Raw genomic sequence first — 18,840 nt, forward strand, 5'->3', positions numbered from 1 at the left:
GCTAAAAGTTTGCCCGCGCGTTCGCCATGCTCATATAGCTTTTGTTTCTGGAAAAAAAGGGACCTGCGAGCCTTCTCAAAATCCAGTTGTTCCACCACTCTAGTCAAAAGTTTTAATTGATCCGCTCCAGCCGGAGTCGGGTCCGCCGTGAACGCCGCCTCCGCGACTGTCAGGGCCCCGGTGGCTTCAGCGTAAGCCCGGGCAGAGTCCGATTTAATGGCATTGATAGTGGTCGTCAGGGTCGACCGAGCATGAAGCTTGAAGGTCTCCCAGACCACCAAGGGTGAGGCCGAACCACCATTTTCAGCAAAAAATTGTTGCCACACGGCGGCCAGGTCAGTCCCCTCAGGGATGAGGGAGAGCCAAAACGGGTTCAGCCGCCACGCCGGCCGAACTCGTTCACACTGAATCTTAAGCGTGACCCAATAGGGGCTATGGTCGGAGAGACTACGGGGCGAGAAGCCTGCGTCCAAAAGTCTGGGGAGCAAAAAGGGGGAAATAAAAATGAAATCTATACGGGACATAGAATTATGAGCTGCCGAGAAGCATGAGGATGCCCTGAGGGAGGGATACCTAACCCTCCAGGTATCCAGCAAATTAAATTCTGCCATAAGGCGGGCAAATCTGGTGGTCGTGGGTTGGGGCTGTGCAGGCCCGGAGGTGTGCAACCTGTCTAGACCGGGGTTCATGGTGTTGTTAAAATCCCCAAGCCAGATTGCTGGTGTACGGGGGTGCAACATCATGAAGTCCAGACCCTCTAGTAATATAGTGGCCGCAAAAGGTGGGGGTACATAGAAGGCCAGCAGCAAATAGGGTTCACCATGTAGCAGTACGTCCAAAAACACATATCTTCCCAGTGGGTCTACTGAGGACCCCCGGAGCTCAAAATGCACTGATTTGGCGACCAAAATCGCCACTCCACGGGAGTGGGAAGTGAACAGGGATTGGAACGTCCAGCCTATCCACGGGCGCTTCAGCACCCTGTGGAGAGCACCATCAAGATGGGTCTCGAGCAGAACTATAATATCGGCCCTGAGGCGTTTTAGGATGTCAAACACCGCCGACCGTTTAAGTTTATCTCTCATGCCCCGGACGTTCCAGGTAAGGAATTTAAGGTGCGCCATAGAATGGGGCTAATGGGACAGCTTGCAGGAGCTCCGGGGATTCCGTTCGACTCAATCCACCACCCGACAGTACCATATCTGGGAACCACATAGCAGCAGTAAGAGAGGTCAAAATTACACCCAGCTTTAAAGAAACATACAATACAGGTATTATAATGCGTTGCATAGTGCTCGAAAAAAAATACAACATGACATACATCAACAATAAAGACAACTCACCCACCCTCCCCGCCCTGCACCTACCCCAACTGGTGCGGGCTTTCGAGTACCCAACCCAATCAATCACCTGGCGCGACCCAAAAAAGGGGCCCACCAACAGGAAAATAAAGAAAAGAAAAAAAAAAAAAAAAAAAAAGGAGGAGCAACAAAATATTCCAGTAGAAGCAAGGGGCACAGTGGTGCACCGGTGTAGTGGAAATACCACCCCTGCCACCCGGTGCCGTGACAGAGGGGAGGTTGGGGAAAGCGCCTAACATAGGCGAACATGGAGAGCGAAACTTCGCTGGGTAGCAAGACATGCATATAGGACAAACAGTGAGAGACTCCAGATGCTCCACCGGCTTGTACGGATGGGAGTGTCCATGCCGGGTGTAGATGAACTAGGAGAACAACAAAAAATAGTACTTGCGTCCGGCTAGGTGAATCAAAGGGATAAAGGAGGGTCGTGGGCCTCCCAGCCCGTGAGCCAAAGCAGTTCCAAATAGTTCCAAACACCCTCCGACACGACCGCAGCTCCAGGCCAGGAGCCAGAGGGCCCGGGGGGGTAAGCGAAGACAGCAATACAGAGCAAGTGAAAGGGGAACAATGAAGGAGTCCAATAGATCCGGGGAGATTCCGCCATAAGAGAAGGGGGGAAGAGGCACGAGGCATAATCAACCTCGAGCCTCAAGATGCTCCAGCCAGGAAATAGCAGCTTCTGGATCGTCAAAGAAGTGCACTCTATCGTCTCCCTCCACACGGAGACGGGCAGGAAACAGCATGGCGTACCTGATGTTCTTTATGCGGAGCCTACGTTTTGCTTCAATAAATGTTTTCCGTTTTTTCTGAACCTCCGCCGAAAAGTCAGGGAATATTGCCAGTCTTCCATTCCCAAAGGGGATATTGCCCTTCTCCCTGCTGAGACGGAGCACAGCATCCCTGTCCCGGAAATTCAGGAGTTTAGCTATGAAGGTGCGGGGGGGTGCTCCTTGCGGCGGTGGTCTGCCAGACAGGCGGTGGGCCCTCTCCACCACAAAAGTAGCAGAGAAGGCTTCACGGCCATATGTGTCAATCAGGAGTTTTTCTAAAAAGTCTGGCGGGTGAGCTCCTTCTGCCCCCTCAGGCAATCCTATAAGCCTGATATTACACCTCCGCAGCCTGTTTTCTATATCATCTTGCTTGAGCAGGAGCTGGGTGACCTGTAGCTGGAGGCGATCAGAAGCATTTTGCAGGGGGGGCAGGGAGTCCTCCACAGTGCTTATCCTCTGCTCTGCCTCAGTCACCCTCTCCCGCACTGCCTGGAGATCTTGGCGGACCAGGGAGATGTCAATCTTCACCTCCTCAATCCGTGAGGTCAAGGAAGCCTGGCACAGTGAAATAGCCTCAAGCACCTTTGCAGTGTCGGCTCCCGCCGCGCTCGCCTCCGCTCCCGCCTGGGCGCCATCTTGGGACTGGGAGTCCTTCTCTGTGCGGCGGTATTTGTCCAGCTTGGCGGCCGTGTCCGCCGTTTTTTTGGGCGGCGACATGCTGCGGACGGTCCAGAGGGCGATCGGTGATATCGGGGAGGCAGAGAGGATCTCGGGGTGCAGGATATTGTGTGATAAGCAGTATACGCCGGCGGAGCTGCTCTCACTCACGTCCTACTCCATGCCGCTCCAGGCCACGCCCCCCCGAAATCCACTATATTTAAACTGGAGGTGAGGGGGGAAATCTTTCAACAAGTAAACTTGTTCTGCTGACAACTGTCTTAAGAGGAGAATTCCCCTCACTTGGGAAAGATATGAAGTGAAAGAAAATCTCAATGACAGGACATAGACAGGAAAAATGACCATTCCCTACTCATCCAAAAAGGAACAAAAAAGTTTAGCTTTACATACTCTTTAAATAATATAAAATAATAATTTTACTATCTTTTAGGTCGATTGAAGAACTTGAATCAGAAGAAACCAGGTAAAACTAGAATGGTTTTCTGATTGATTATAAAGTTGTTTTAGGAAGGAATTTGGGAACTATTTATTATAATTTTCTTTAGGTATTTATTGTAAATTGAGATGGTAAATGTCAGTGGGTGGGGTATATTTTTTCCTTTTTAATATATTATTTATGTTGTGGTGTGTTGTCAAATTTATATGTGACTTTCCATACATTTATTTATTTATTGTGTATAGCATTGGAAGGAACTACAACTTCATTTTATGATTATTATTGTAAACTGACAATACATTTCTTGATTCCTAATAAAAGTCAAAAGATTTACAGCATTGCTTTTTTTTTAAAGGAAGTTTAAGGCCTCATGCACACTGGATGTTTTTAGAGCTGCTGTTAGCAGCGTCAGACGTTTTTTTTTGCAGCTGCAGAATGCCCATCCATGTTATTCTATGGCCTCATGCACACATAGAGCTTTTAGGAGCTCCAAGTGGCATAGGCGTTTTACATCTCCAAAAACAACCCAGGAACTGTGCGTTCTGGAGCTGCAGCGTCAAGCTGTAAAAACGTCTGACGCTGCTAAAGGCTGAATAACGTTGCTTAACGTGCGTTAAGCCACGTTATACGTTTTTTTTCTTCCATTCAAAATCAATGGTTCCCTATGTGAGCCTATTGATTTGAATGGAAGTGATCCGACTTGTGGTGCTACTTGCGCTGTGAGAATCTCGAGGGGGGAACTCCACGCCAAAATGGGGAAAAAACAGCGTGGGGTTCCAAACCAGGCCCTTCGGTCTGGTATGGAATTTGAGGGTAGCCCCACGCCAAAAAAACGGCGTGGGGTCCCCCCCAAGATTCATACCAGACCCTTATCCGTGCATTCAGCCCGGCAGGCCAGGAAAGGGGAGGGGACGAGCGAGCGGCCCCACCCCCCCGGACCATACCAGGCCACACGCCCTCAACATGGGCCTCATCCCCACAACCCTGGCCGGTGGTTGTGGGGGTCTGCGGGCAGGGGGCTCATCGCAATCTGGAAGCCCCCTTTAACAAGGGTGGCCCCACCAGATCCCGGACCCCCTCCTTATGTGAATGGGTATGGGGTGGTACATTGTATCCCTACCCATTCACCCCATAAAAGGCAGTGTATGCAAATAATGACAGGAGACGTTTTGAAAAGTTTATTAAAAATCTTCATCCGCTCTTCTGCCCTCCGCTCTTCTGCCCTCCGCTCTTCTGCCCTCCGCTCTTCTGCCCTCCGCTCTTCTGCCCTCCGCTCTTCTGCCCTCCGCTCTTCTGCCCTCCGCTCTTCTGCTCTTCTGCCCTCCGCTCTTCTGCTCTTTTGCCTCCTCTGGTCTTCTTCTTCCTCCGGTCCTCATCCGACGCTGTCCCCGGTGATTATGCCGGTCTCCGGTCTCTGCAGCTTATTATATAGTCATTAGGGACGTGGCCTCCCGGTGATGTCACCAGGAGGCCACGCCCCCAATGGCTATATAAGAAGCTGCAGAGACCGGCATAATCACCGGGGACAGCGTCGGAGGAGGACCAGAGGAGGCAGAAGAAGACCAGAGGAGGCAGAAGAGCGGAGGGCAGAAGAGCGGAGGGCAGAAGAGCGGAGGGCAGAAGAGCGGAGGGCAGAAGAGCGGAGGGCAGAAGAGCGGAGGGCAGAAGAGCGGAGGGCAGAAGAGCGGGGGGCAGAAGAGCGGGGGGCAGAAGAGCGGAGAGGAGAAGACCGGATGAAGATTTTTATTAAACTTTTCAAAACGTCTCCTGTCATTATTTGCATACACTGCCTTTTATGGGGTGAATGGGTAGGGGTACAATGTACCCCGTACCCATTCACATAGGGAGGGGGTCCGGGATCTGGGGGGGCCACCCTTGTTAAAGTGGGCTTCCAGATCCCCATGAGCCCCCTGCCCGCAGACCCCCACAACCACCGGCCAGGGTTGTGGGGACGAGGCCCTTGTCCTCATCAACATGGTGGCAAGGTGCTTAGAGGTGGGGGGTGCAGAGCCCTCCCTGCCCCAAAGCACCCACACCCCCCTATGTTGAGGGCGTGTGGCCTGGTATGGTCCAGGGGGGGTGGGGCAGCTCGCTCGTCCCCTCACCTTTCCTGGCCTGCCCGGCTGCATGCTCGGAAAAGGGTCTGGTATGGATTTTGGGGGGGACCCCACGCCCTTTTTTTGGCATGGGGCTACCCTCAAATTCCATACCAGACCCGAAGGGCCTGGTTTGGAACCTGGGGGGGGGACCCCACGCCATTTTTTTCCCCATTTTGGTGTGGAGTTCCCCCTCAAAATTCTCACAGCGCAAGTCGCATCATCCTGATCCGACTTGCGGTGCGACTTCCATTCAAATCAATAGGCTCACATAGGGAACCATTGATTTTGAATGGAGGCAGAAAAAACGCTGCCAAAAACTACGTGGCCAAACGTGCAGTAACGCAAATGGAAAAAGCTACTAAAAGCTGCTTTTTCCTGGCGTCAAGAAACAGCTTTGGAGCTCCTTTTTATGACGCCCTGTGTGCATGGAGCCTAAAACAAACAAAACATGTCCACACCCTTCTCATCAGATTGTAAGTAATGTCTAGTACAGACGATGAGAAAATCGGACAAAACATACCACTTTTGAAGTGATCGTACAATAATCTGATCATTCGCAATCGGTAAGCAAAATTATCCAAAGGGACAAACACGAAAATTGTTCTTGTACGATACCAGAACAAAGTGATTTTCCTTTAATCTGTACAGTATTCATCCAAAAATATTGGAAGACCAAGACCATGCAATGGAAATTAAAGAATACATTATAATACAACACAAGACAGCACATTACATCATTTTCAAAGTTGTATTCTGTTGTATGAGAATTTTCTTAACTTTAGTAACCTATTGGTTTTCCATAGGAGACTAGGATGACTTTAGTAACCTATTGGTTTTCCATATGAGACTAGGATGCAAAGAAAAAGCAGACAGTAATGCGTCCAATATCCTCATCGTGTGTGTGTACGAGGCTTTAGAGCATTGGTTCTCAACTCCGGGCCTCAGGACCCACTAACAGGCCAGGTTTGCAAGATAACTGAAATACATCATAGGTGATATATTTTGCTGCTCAGTGATTGCAGTATTCTAGTCTGCATCTCCCCAAGGTGATACTTAAAATCTGGCCTGTTAGTGGGTCCTGAGGACCGGAGTTGAGAACCTCTACTTTAGAGTATTTGCCTGTTAATGGACAAGCTCACTGATGTGGACTATAGTCTAAATTTCTGTTCACAATAGTTCTCTGAAAATTGGCACATGTTCCAGTTCTATCCAGGATGTGAATGCCGAGCCAAGTGTGAATATGGCCACTGATCCCTGTGGCCAGGCACACATACTATTTTCCAAACCGCTGGGAACACCGCAAAATGTATACACTGCCTCGCCCTGGACAGGCTGTGACAATGAGAATGCAATGATTTTTGCATCTGAGGCTTCACTGCTGTTATCCAGTTTGATGAAGAAGCCATCAGATCCTTCTTGTATTGGGTTTTTGCTTCATGACAGCATCTTTTAAAAATAAACAGAAAAGTCTATTTCAGTGTAGGCCTAGCTATATTAGTTTCAACACTTACTGTATGTAGTTGTACCACTTATTGTTGATGGGGAAATGCCCACTTTCCTCTTTGTATTCAGAGGTAGTAATATAAGGTTAATGTAATATAATGTCGTATTAGGTAAGTTGTGATATTTGCGGCAGCATACTTTGGTAGTGAGGTAAGTAACTAACTCATGGATTGTAATACTAAATAAATGATGCCTGGTCCTTTAAAAACTAAAATGTGAAAATGTTATGGTTTGGAGCAGTAATGGCTAACCTTGGCATCCCAGAAGTTTTGGAACTAAATTTCCCATGATGCTCAACTACACTGCTGAGTGCATGAGCATCATGGGTAATGTAGTTCCAAAATATCTGGGGTGCCAAGGTTCGCCATCACTGGTTTGGAGGAAGTCCAAAACGAATATTTTAGTTAAAGTATGTCTTGGGTGGGCAGTAATAAGTCTCTCCAGAATCCCAGCCTAACCATTAAAAGTCTCAATGCTGCTGTCACAGCACCCTAATCCTACATTAATGATGAATATTATTGTAATGGCAATTTGGAAAGTACAACAGTTTAACCGGCCAGATCTACCAGTAAGTTGTTTTTCAGATTGTCTTTTTTTTATGCATTATGATCACAGCAGTGCCTCTGCTATTTATTTATTACATATCCAGGGTGAGATAAACTGTGCCCAGTCTGCAGTAATTGGGGCAAAGGAAACTGCAGCAAAACAGAAGCAGTAACTGTATTTGAATTTCACCGCACTGCAGTCTCAACTCGTCATCCTATTGAAACTAGTTTGTTGCATTTTCTCTTTACTATTTTTGATGCTGATGCTTGTGTTTTTGACCTTTCCAGCAAACTGTCACACCAGCCTGTGCTGCTGTTCCTAAGGGATCCATATGTCTTGCCTGCAGCCAACGGTAATCAAACCTGTCATCTGTTAACTGCTGTTTACTGATCTGACCCAGCAGCACAGAACTGCAGGGTTATTACAAACGTTAAATGCTTTTTTGTCACATCTTATAATTTATAGTTGCTGCAGAGGACAAAATGTAGCCTGTTTGCAACTTGATTTATTATTTAATGCAATGTGTTACTTTTATTTATACTTTGGAGGTTTTGTAAAGGTGTGTAATTTACATAATATGAAGACATAATCCGCAAATAAAAATATTAAAACTAGGGCCTCTTTCACACGGGCTGTCCAATCAGGTCTGCTTGTCGTTTTTTCAGGCAGACCTGATCGGACCCTCCATTCACCCCTATGGAGCGAGCGACGGATATCAGTGGACAAAGGTCTGCTGACATCTGCCGCTATCTGATCTGATCCTGGCCACGAAATCCAGATGGATGGTAGTCCTATTTTCCATCCATCTGGGGGGTCAGATAGGATCGGATGAAAATGGATTGGCAGTCTGTTTTCACCTGATTCCCCATAGAGGAGAGCGGGACTGTGTCCATCTGAACAAAGATGGACCTGTTATCCCCCTGCTCAGCGGGAATCAGCGGAGCAATCCCCAGCTAAGCAAGCGGAATCCAGCAAACTGAGGCGCCTGTGTACAAGGGGCCTTACAGCATATAGTTCTATTCAGAAAACTGTACAACTGAGGTAGTCACGCATTATCAATCACAGCACCCAAAAAAAAACTGACATAAAAGATTTTATATATATATATACTTGATTTTACATTAACGAGAAAGTAGATAAAAACTGGGAATTGATACAGTCATAAAAAAACTCAGCACATGTATGTAACATAACATGGCTCATGGTGTGGCCAAGACAAACGATCCTAGGCCATACTGTTGACAAGTAAAAAGATCCATAAAGGAGAGTTTACAATAGTTCAAATACAATCTATCTCTTATATACACAAAACCAAAGTTTTATCTGTCAATGCATTTCTCAGATGAACCCCACTTCTTCAGGAGAAGGAACTCAAGTAGTTAAATATGTTCTTTTTTTTTTTTTACAAATCATTGTGCAATAATTAAATTAACTAAGTTCACTCATGCCAACTAAAATTAATACGTGATAAAACTACAATAGATAAAAATTAAGGACTGCTGCTACTACATCCCCTAAGTAAGAAAATTATATAGTCAACCAACTATTAGCAGCGCAAATCCTCAAATGTATAAATAAAGTGCTTAAGAACCAGAATTTACAAATACTATACTAAAGATAAAGTGCTCAAGTGCAATGCATAGGTGATAAATAACATTGATAATTGTCATGAAACATAAATAGTGTCCAAAATATAGTGCAAAAGAGCAGTAATCCAAATGTGGTGTCCAAAATAAAGTGCAAAAAACAATAGTCCAAATATGTTGAAAGTGCATCCACAAATACTGTATACTGGAATTCCAAAAAATAGCATGAAATCCTCTCAAAAGTGCAAAGTGCTAATTGACCAAGTTCAGTAGTGATGGTGACACCCTCCGTGTGCTCCGATAATCAGAAAGAGTACTACACTATGAGGAGTCCATCTTTTGTGTTTCCAAATGCCTACGTCTAGGAATATCCTCCATAAAGCAAGTTTGGGCTGATGGACTAGAGATCACGGGGATCGCCTAAGCGTTATTTGATCTTTTTTGCCGTAAGGTAATAAGATCAACAACATCTGGTGAGTTTGAATTTATGGATGCACTTTCAACATATTTGGACTATTGTTTTTTGCACTTTATTTTGGACACCACATTTTGATTACTGCTCTTTTGCAATATATATATTCATACACTGCTCAAAAAAATAAAGGAACACTTTGAAAACACATCAGATCTCAATGGGGAAAGATATCATGCTGGATATTTATACTGATATGGACTGGGTAATGTGATAGGAACGAAAAAGATGCCACATCGTTTAATGGAAATGAAAACAATCAACCTACAGAGGGCTGAATTCAAAGACACCCTGAAAATCAAAGTGGAAAAAATGATGCAGCAGGCTAGTCCATTTTGCTGAAATTTCATTGCGGCAACTCAAAATGGTACTCCCTAGTTTGTATGGCCCCCACGTGCTTGTATGCATGTCTGACCACTTTGAGGCCTGCTCCTAATGAGACGGCGGATGGTGTCCTGGGGTATTTCCTCTCAGATCTGGACCATGGCATCACTGAGCTCCTGAATAGACTAAGGTGCAACCTGGTGGCGGCGGATGGACCGTAACATAATGTTCCAGAGGAGGTGTTCTCTTGGATTTAGGTCAGACGAGCACAGGGGCCATTCAATAATATCAATTCCTTCATTCTTCAGGAACTGGCTGCATACTCTCACCAAATGAGGTTGAAACCCAGGACCTACTTCACCAGTGTAGGGTCTGACAATGTGTCCAAAGATTTCATTCCGATACCCAACGGCAGTCAGGGTGTCATTGTGTAGCCTGTAGAGGTCTGTGCGTCCCTCCATGGATATGCCCCCCCCCCCACAGACCATAACTGACCCAACACCAAACCAGTCATGCTAAACAGGCAGCATAATGTTCTCCACAGCTTCTCCAGACCCTTTCACGTCTATCACATGTGCTCAGGGTAAACCTGCTCTCATCTGTTAAAAGCACAGGGCACCAGTGGTGGGCCTGCTAATTCTGGTGTTCAATGGCAAATGCCAATCAAGCTCTATGGTGCCAGGCAGTGAGCACAGGGCCCACTAGAGGACATTGGGCCCTCAGGCCACCCTCATGAAGTCTGTTTCTGATTGTTTGGTCAAAAACATTCACACCAGTGGCCTGCCGGAGGTCATTTGGTAGGGCTCCGAAAGTGCTCATCCGATTCCTCCTTGCACAAAGGAGTAGATACTGGTCCTTCTGATGGGTTAAGGACGTTCTATGGCCCCGTCCAGCTCTCCTAGAGTAACTGCCTGTCTCCTGGAATCTCCTCCATGCTCACGAGTCTGTGATGGAAGAAGCAGAAACCTTCTGGCAATGGCAAGTATTGATTTACCATCCTGGAGGAGTTGGACTGCCTGTGCAACCTATATAGGGTCCAGGTATCGCCTCATGCTACCAGTAGTGACACTGACCCTAGCCAAATGCAATGAGTGAAAAACAGTGAGAAAAGACAAGTAGGGGAAAAAAATGTCAGTGGCCTCCCCCTGTAAAACGGAATTTTTGTAAAATCTTACCTGTAAAATTCCTTTCTCTGAGTCCTCCGACAGTCGCCGCCTCTTCATATTCGTCACTAATGGGGTTATTGACCTTTGCTCCGTAGGAGTAGCTAGGCAACAGAATATATTAATATCAAAGCTTTTAGCATATCCCACCCCCAGGGGGTGGTCCCCTCAGTCCATACCTCCCTGCTTCCTGCATTTCCAACTCAGTTTCAGTAGCATAGCAGTAGAATACATAAACAAACCCCAAAAGAGGGGCGGGGGCGGCGACTGTCGGAGGACTCGGAGAAAGGAATTTTACAGGTAAGATTTTACAAAAATTACGTTTTCTCTTACGTCCTCCGACAGTCGCCGCCTCTTCATATTCGTCACTAATGGGGACGTCCCATAGCAGTGTAGACATGAGGGGTGGAAAAAACAGCCGCGCCCAAAGCAACGCAGTACCCACATCAGAGAAAGGAACCTTACCAAAGTAAGAGAACCAACTGGGCAACAGGAAAAAACGTGCTCAACAGGAGCAACAACCCAGGAAAAAACAAGTAACCTAGGGGTAAAAACACCCCCAACAACCAAGGGCCCAAACAGGGGACCCTAAGGCACTGCCGCACTAAGAACCTTGCGGCCAAAGGAAGCATCTGCCGATGCCTGAACATCCACTTTGTAAAATTTCGAGAAAGTGTGAACGGACGACCAAGTCGCCGCCTTACACACCTGGGCCACAGAAGCCTGATGACGATAGGCCCAAGACGTACTCAGAGACCTGGTAGAGTGCGCCTTCACAGGAAAAGGAGGAACCTTCCCCTTCAAAGCATAGGCTTGCACAATGGTCTGTCTGATCCATTTGGCGATGGTCGCAGCCGACGCCGCCATGCCCTTCCGAGGTCCCTCAGGAAGGACAAAGAGAGAATCCGACTTGCGAAAGGATTTAGTCGAAGACAGGTAAACCCTGATCGCCCTAACAACATCCAAGGAATGCAAAGCCACCTCCTTCGGATGCTTAGGCTTCACGCAAAGCGAAGGCAGAACAATATCCTCATTGAGGTGAAATTCCCAGATCCTCTTCGGAAGAAAAGACGGGTTAGGTCGCAAGACTACCTTATCCAAGTGAATCACCAAAAACGGAGATTTGCAGGACAAGGCCGCCAACTCCGACACCCTGCGAGCCGAAGTGATCGCCACTAAGAAGGCAACCTTCTTGGACAACAGAAACAACGAGATCTCCCTGATAATTTCAAAAGGAGCATGTTGCAACACGGACAGAACAAGGTTCAAATCCCATGGAGGCAGAGGCTCCCTCCTAGGAGGGACCAAATGTAGCACCCCTTGAACAAAGGTGCTAACCAAAGAGTTAGACGCCACAGGGCGTTGAAAGAGAACAGCCAGCGCAGAAATCTGACCCTTAATCGTGGCCAACGCCAAACGCTTGTCCATGCCCGTTTGAAGGAAAGCCAACACTCTCGACACCGAGTACGAGCGAGGGGAATACCCCCTGGACTCACACCAGGCAAAGTAAGCCTTCCAAGTACGGTAGTAAATCTTCCCCAAAGAGGCCTTCCTAGCCTTGATCAAAGTGGGAATGACCTCAGGGGAGAGACCCCTATCCTTCAGGACCTGGCTTTCAACAGCCAGGCCGTTAAAGCCAGCAACTGTAAAGCAGGATGGAATATCGGTCCTTGAGACAGGAGATCTTCTCGAAGTGGCAGGCGATACTGATTCCAGGGCGCCACTAACGTGTCTGAGGCGTCTGCCCGAGGATCGCGCGTCCTTGCCACGAACCTTTCCACCTTGTTGTTTAGACGAGACGCGAACAGGTCCACATCTGGGGACCCCCACTTCGCGCACAACATCTGGAAGACATCCGGGTGAAGGGACCATTCTCCCTGGTCCAGGGTCTGGCGGCTCAGATAATCCGCCTGCCAGTTCTCCACCCCCGGAATGTGAACTGCAGATATCGCCGGGACGTGCGTCTCGGCCCAAGACAGAATGTCGGCTACTTCCCGAGCCGCCCTGGCACTCCTGGTGCCCCCTTGGTGGTTGAAGTAGGCCACCGCTGTGGCATTGTCCGTCTGTACCCGAACTGGACGGCCCTGAAGCCTGTCCGTCCAACGCAGAAGACAGAGATTTATCGCCCGCAATTCCAGAATGTTGATCGGAAGGGAGGATTCCTCCTCCGACCAAGTTCCCTGGGCGGACAGAACGCCCAGAACACCACCCCAGCCCGACAGGCTGGCATCCGTTGTGATCACCGTCCACGACAAAGGACGAAAGGACTTGCCCCCCGACACCGCCGGGGACTGGAGCAACCACAAAAGACCCCTTCGAGTGAGATGGCTCAATGACAGCCGCAGATCCAGAGATTGCGGACGCCTGTCCCACTTGGCCAGGACCTCCGCCTGGAGCTCCCGTGTGTGAAACTGGGCGAAGGGAATCGCCTCGAAGGCCGAAACCATCAATCCCAGACACCTCATGCACGTCCGGAGGGACGAGCACTGATTGCCCCTGAGGGACCTGACCTCGCACTGAAGTATCCGAAGCTTGTCTTCCGGCAGGAAGACCTTCGCTTGAACAGAGTCCAGAATCATCCCCAGGTAGGGAAGACGAACCGACGGATACAACGTGGACTTTGGAAAATTTATCGTCCAGCCGAATTCCTGCAGAGTCTGCATCGTGATGGACAGGTCGTCCACCAGGCCCTGACTGGTCGCGGACCGAATCAGAATATCGTCCAGATACCCCAGGACAGAAATGCCCTGGGCCCTCAATAAGGTCAGAACCGGCGCAAGCACCTTGGTGAAAACCCGCGGAGCCGAAGCGAGACCAAAGGGTAACGCCACGAATTGGTAATGATCCTCCTCAATGGCAAATCGAAGATACCTCTGGTGACCCTCGAAGATGGGAACGTGAAGGTATGCATCCTTCAAGTCGATGGAGGCCATGAATTCCCCCGGAACCAGGGCAGCCACCACCGATCGCAGGGATTCCATGCGGAACTTGCGAACCCGCACAAAGCGGTTCAGAGCTTTCAAGTCCAGAATCGGACGTACCTTGCCCTCCTTTCTGGGCACAGTGAACAGATTGGAATAGAACCCCCGAAATCTGTCCTGATGAGGCACCGGGACCACCACTCCCTGGGCCCGCAGGTCCCGCACCGCCAGGTGCAGATCCTGCAAGCGCTCCGGAGTCAGCTGAAGGTTTGAGGGGAAAAATCTGCCCGCCGGCCGAGAGAGAAACTCGATCTTGTATCCAGATCGAACGATTTCCTGAACCAACCTGTCCCGAACGCGGTCCAGCCAGGGTTGAAGAAAACCGAGCAAACGTCCCCCCACCCCAGAAACGGGTGAGGGCGCCCCTTCAGGCCGCATTGTTATGGGCAGCGGAACCGGACTGGCCGGACTTCTGCTTACCCGACCACGGCTTCTTCTGGGAGCCTTGGCCTTTGAAGGGCTTGCCCTTATATTGCGACCGAAAGGCACGAAAGGACCCCTGAGAGGGCCTAAATGAGGCATTCTTCTTACCACGAACAAACTTATTCTTGTGAGATTGGGGCAAAAGAGTGCTTTTACCCCCAGAAATACCCTTTATCAGAGTATCCAAAGATTCGCCAAAAAGGCGAGATCCCGCGTAGGGCAAATTAGCCAAAGTCTTGCGGGAAGATTGGTCAACAGACCAACATTTCAGCCATATCAGGCGACGGTTCAAGACCGCCACACTAGAAAGACGCGCAGCCAAAGGGACCAAATCCAGGTCCGCATCACACAAATACATGACACCCTGATGAATCTGATCCACCATAGCCAAAGTTGTCGGCGGGGCAGAGTCAGCCACCAGGGTACGCCTGAGCACCTGCGTCCAATCCGCAATAGCCTGGGCTGCCATAATGGAAGCAAAAATAGGCTTCAGCATAGAGCCAGCAACCGTATAAGCATGACGGGCCAGAGATTCCAACCTCCTGTCTGTTGGGTCCCGGAACACCGGGGTATCCTCAGCAGGAATCGCAGTGGATTTATTCAAAATCGCCACCGCGTGATCCACCTGAGGCAGCACACACCAACGCTCATCAGTAGCTGGTGTAAAGGGATACCGCAGCTTGAACCTACTCGGCACAGCAAAAGGCTTCTTTAAATTGCGCCATTGCTCATCAACCGCGCGCTGAAATTCCGTAGAGCAAGGAAAAACCTGCGATGTTTTGCGTTTCCTTTGCGTCCCATAAGAGGACATCAAAGCAGGAGGACATAGTTCATCCTGCAAATGCAGCGTTTGTTTGATAGAAGCAACCAACTCATCCATGATTGCAAGCTCTTCAGACGAGCCAGGGGGAGAACTATCAACCCCTTCCACCTCAGCCTCCCTGTCAGACCCCACAAGGTCTAGGGATGAGTGAGACCCTGAGAAGGGCACTCCAGCCATAGCAGCCCCATCGCCCTCCGAATCAGAGGAAATAAGACACCCTGGGCCGTTTTGTGGATCGATCAGCCACCAGCATCTGCACTTGAGCAGCTAAGTTTGCCACAATAGTGGCCAGATCAGCCCCCTCGGGGGAAGCAGCAGCCCCTTGGCCCCCCACCAGGCTGGGAGGAAACTTGCAATCCTGAGAATCCATGCCCCAGCAAAATAAGTAATAAAGGGTACTGCCCCTTTAAGATCGTGGCGAGCGTAGCCCACCGCACCCACTGAATACACCGACCCCCACAGGGACAAGAAACTGGGCAAGAAATACAGGAAAAAAGGAATTATAAAAACCTGGAGAGAACACACAGGCTGCTGCACCGATCGCTGTCCCAGAGCAAAAGGAAGTGATGCAAGACTAACCGCCCCTATGAAGCCTATGCAAGGCTACACAAACATGGCCGCTCGGCTGAGGAATCCCAGGGCAAACAGAACATGGCGCCGACATGTGGCCGATTCGATCGCCACTCAAAATGGCGGCGTTTGGCGCCAAAAACGCCGCCGTGCAGTACCTCACAGGACCTGCCACCATGATATTGCCCCAAAAAAATGGATCGCCTCACAGCATGCTGAAAATCTGACTGCTTCACAAAGACACCCAGCAGAGCGGGAGAGCCCCCCCCCCCCCTTCACAGCCCACACACACAGGCAGCAAGTTCACACAGGAACTGACAGGGAGCACAGCAGCCACACAGACATGCAGGGTCACACAGTCCCAGACTGACACCCAAATAGACAGGTCCCCACATAGAGTTACACTTACCAGTCCGGATGGCATGGGGAGCCTGCTCCAGCGACCAAACCGCTGCACTGAGGACAGGGAGTGTCGCAAGCATGACGCAACGGAACCGCGGTGCGAAACCGCAATGGCGTCCAGTGAGGTAGCCACCTCACCGATAGCATCCCTGCAGCGAACAGGGATGGGTCGTTCAATGTGCCAGGGCAAAACCTAAGCTGAAAGCTCGATGGCAGGCTGGGAAGCCCCTGGCCCTGAGCCCTGGGAACCAGGGTGGCCAGACTGAGACCCAGCACCGCACGATCATCTTCATCAGAAGAACTAACTAACGCTGAAAATAAAACAGCTAAGTAAAAGAAAGAGAAAAAACTTCAAATAAAATCAAAAAGAGAAAAGAAGCTGAGACTGAGAACCCCAGCACAGGAACAGCCTGCATACTCCTGAGCTAGGCATAAGAAACTGAGTTGGAAATGCAGGAAGCAGGGAGGTATGGACTGAGGGGACCACCCCCTGGGGGTGGGATATGCTAAAAGCTTTGATATTAATATATTCTGTTGCCTAGCTACTCCTACGGAGCAAAGGTCAATAACCCCATTAGTGACGAATATGAAGAGGCGGCGACTGTCGGAGGACATAACAGAAAACCATTTTTGTTTTGGAGGTCGTCTGTTTCCCCTCTAGTGCGCCTGTTGTTAATTTAATTACCAAAGCAGCTGAAACTGATTAACAACCCCCTCTGCTACTTAACTGACCAGATCAATATCCCAGGAGTTCAATTGACTTGATGCTATACTCTGATTAACAAGTGTTTCTTTAATTTATTTGAGCAGTAAATGTGTGTGTATATATATATATATATATATATATGTGTGTGTGTGTGTGTGTGTGTGTGTGTATATATATATATATTGTGTAAATATATATAGACAGTATGTGTTTGTGTGTATGTAGTCATGGCCAAAAATATTGGCACCCCTGCATTTCTGTCAGATAATGCACCAATTCACCCAGAAAATTGTTGTAATTCAAAAGTTTAGGCATTCTCATGTTTATTTCTTTTGTTTGTAATGGTATGAGACAAAAAAATTGGGGGAAACAAAAAGTCAAATCTGACACATTCCATGCAAAAAACTCCAAAAATGGACTGGACAATATTATTGGCACCCTTTAATATTTGGTAGTACACCCCTTGGAAAAATTAACTGTAATCAGTTGCTTTCTGTAACCATTAATGAGTTTTTTACACCTCTCTACTGGAATTTTGGACCACTCTTCTTTTGCTAACTGCTCCTGTTCTCTCAGATTGGAAGGGTTCCTTTTCCCAGCTGCTGTTTTGAGATCTCTCCACAGGTGCTCTATGGGATTTAGATCTGGACTCATTGCTGGCCAGTTCAGTACTCTCCAGGGCTTTGTTTTAAACCATTTCTGGATGCTTTTTGACGTGTGCTTTGGGTCATTGTCCTACTGTAAGACCCATGACCTCTGAACTTCTATGGTAGTCTTCAGATTTCATAACGCCATGCACCTGGTCAAGACATACAGTGCCTGAAGCAGCAAAGCAACCCCAAATCATCAGTGAACCTTCACCATGTTTGACTGTAGGGACTGTATTATTTTATTTAAAGGCCTCATTTATTTTTCGAAAACAGTAGAATGATGGGATTTGCCAAAAAGCTGTAATTTTTTTTCTCTGTCCACAGCACATTCTCCCACAAGTGATTTTGGCTTCCTCAGGTATGTTTTTGTTTTTTTTAGGTTTCTGTTTTAGCAGTGGAGTCCTCCTGGGTCTCCTATCATAGCCTCCCTTTTTATTGAGATGGCGACAAATAGTGCGAGCTGTCACAGTTGTACCCTTTGCCTCAGCTTGAGTTTGTCTGGAAGTAGATCGAGATTCTTTATCCACTAATTCGAACAATCCTTTGTTGCAATCTTTGATCAGTTTGTCTTTTTTCGCCCACGTCCAGGGAGATTAGCTACAGTGCCATGGGCTGTTGCACACAGTGGACACAGGAAGATTATGTTCTCTGGAGATGGACTTGTAACCTTGAGATTGTCCATGCTTTTCCACAATTTTTTTTTCTTAAATCCTCAGACAATTATTTCTTGCTCTCTTCCCCATGCCATGTGTGGCACAGAGACACACAGCAGAAAGATTGAGTCAATTGTTCACAATTTTAACCGGTTGCTGGTGTTATTTCTATATTGTCACCACTTGTTAATGGATACAAGTGAGTTTAAAGTGATTTGTAAAGTCTTTTTGTTTTTAATAACAAATATATTATACTTGCCTGCTCTGTGAAGTGGTCAGATCCTCTCTCTCCTGATTGGCTGACTGACATTGATTGACAGCAGTGGGAGCCAATTGCGCCACACTGCTGTCTCAGCCAATGAGGAGGGGAGTCCTGGGTAACTGAAAAAGTCCTGCAACATCACTGGAAAAGGATGGGCTCAGGTAAGTATTAGGGGGGCCGAGGGGGGCTGCTGCACACTGAGGATGGTACATACATTGGAGAAGGAGTCATGGCCTGCATTTTCCCTTACAATCCCTTTAATTACAAATTATAGGAGCATCACAAATTTGGAATGCAATTATTTCTTACATTTTTAAGAAGGTGGCATCAATTTTGGCCAGTCCATTTTTGGAGTTTTGCGTGGGATGCGTCGGATTTGGCTTCTTGTTTCTCCACTTTTTTGTGTCATACCAATATAAATAAAAGAAGTAA

At 48.1% G+C, this 18,840-nt stretch overlaps 1 protein-coding gene across 1 annotated transcript in view; it reads left to right on the top strand.

The window, feature by feature from the left end:
* SNX24 (sorting nexin 24) overlaps positions 1-18,840 on the top strand; it is a gene marked incomplete at its 5' end in the record, with an annotated part of 240,290 nt that overhangs the window by 220,713 nt on the left and 737 nt on the right. The window contains 2 exons of the mRNA XM_082253324.1: positions 3,240-3,272; positions 7,681-7,745. Coding sequence (XP_082109450.1) covers positions 3,240-3,272; positions 7,681-7,745 — 98 coding nt within the window. The remainder of the gene's footprint in view (positions 1-3,239; positions 3,273-7,680; positions 7,746-18,840) is intronic.

Source organism: Pelophylax lessonae, assembly GCF_965119305.1.
Source record: "Pelophylax lessonae genome assembly, chromosome: 1".
Classification (NCBI taxonomy): Eukaryota; Metazoa; Chordata; class Amphibia; order Anura; family Ranidae; genus Pelophylax; species Pelophylax lessonae.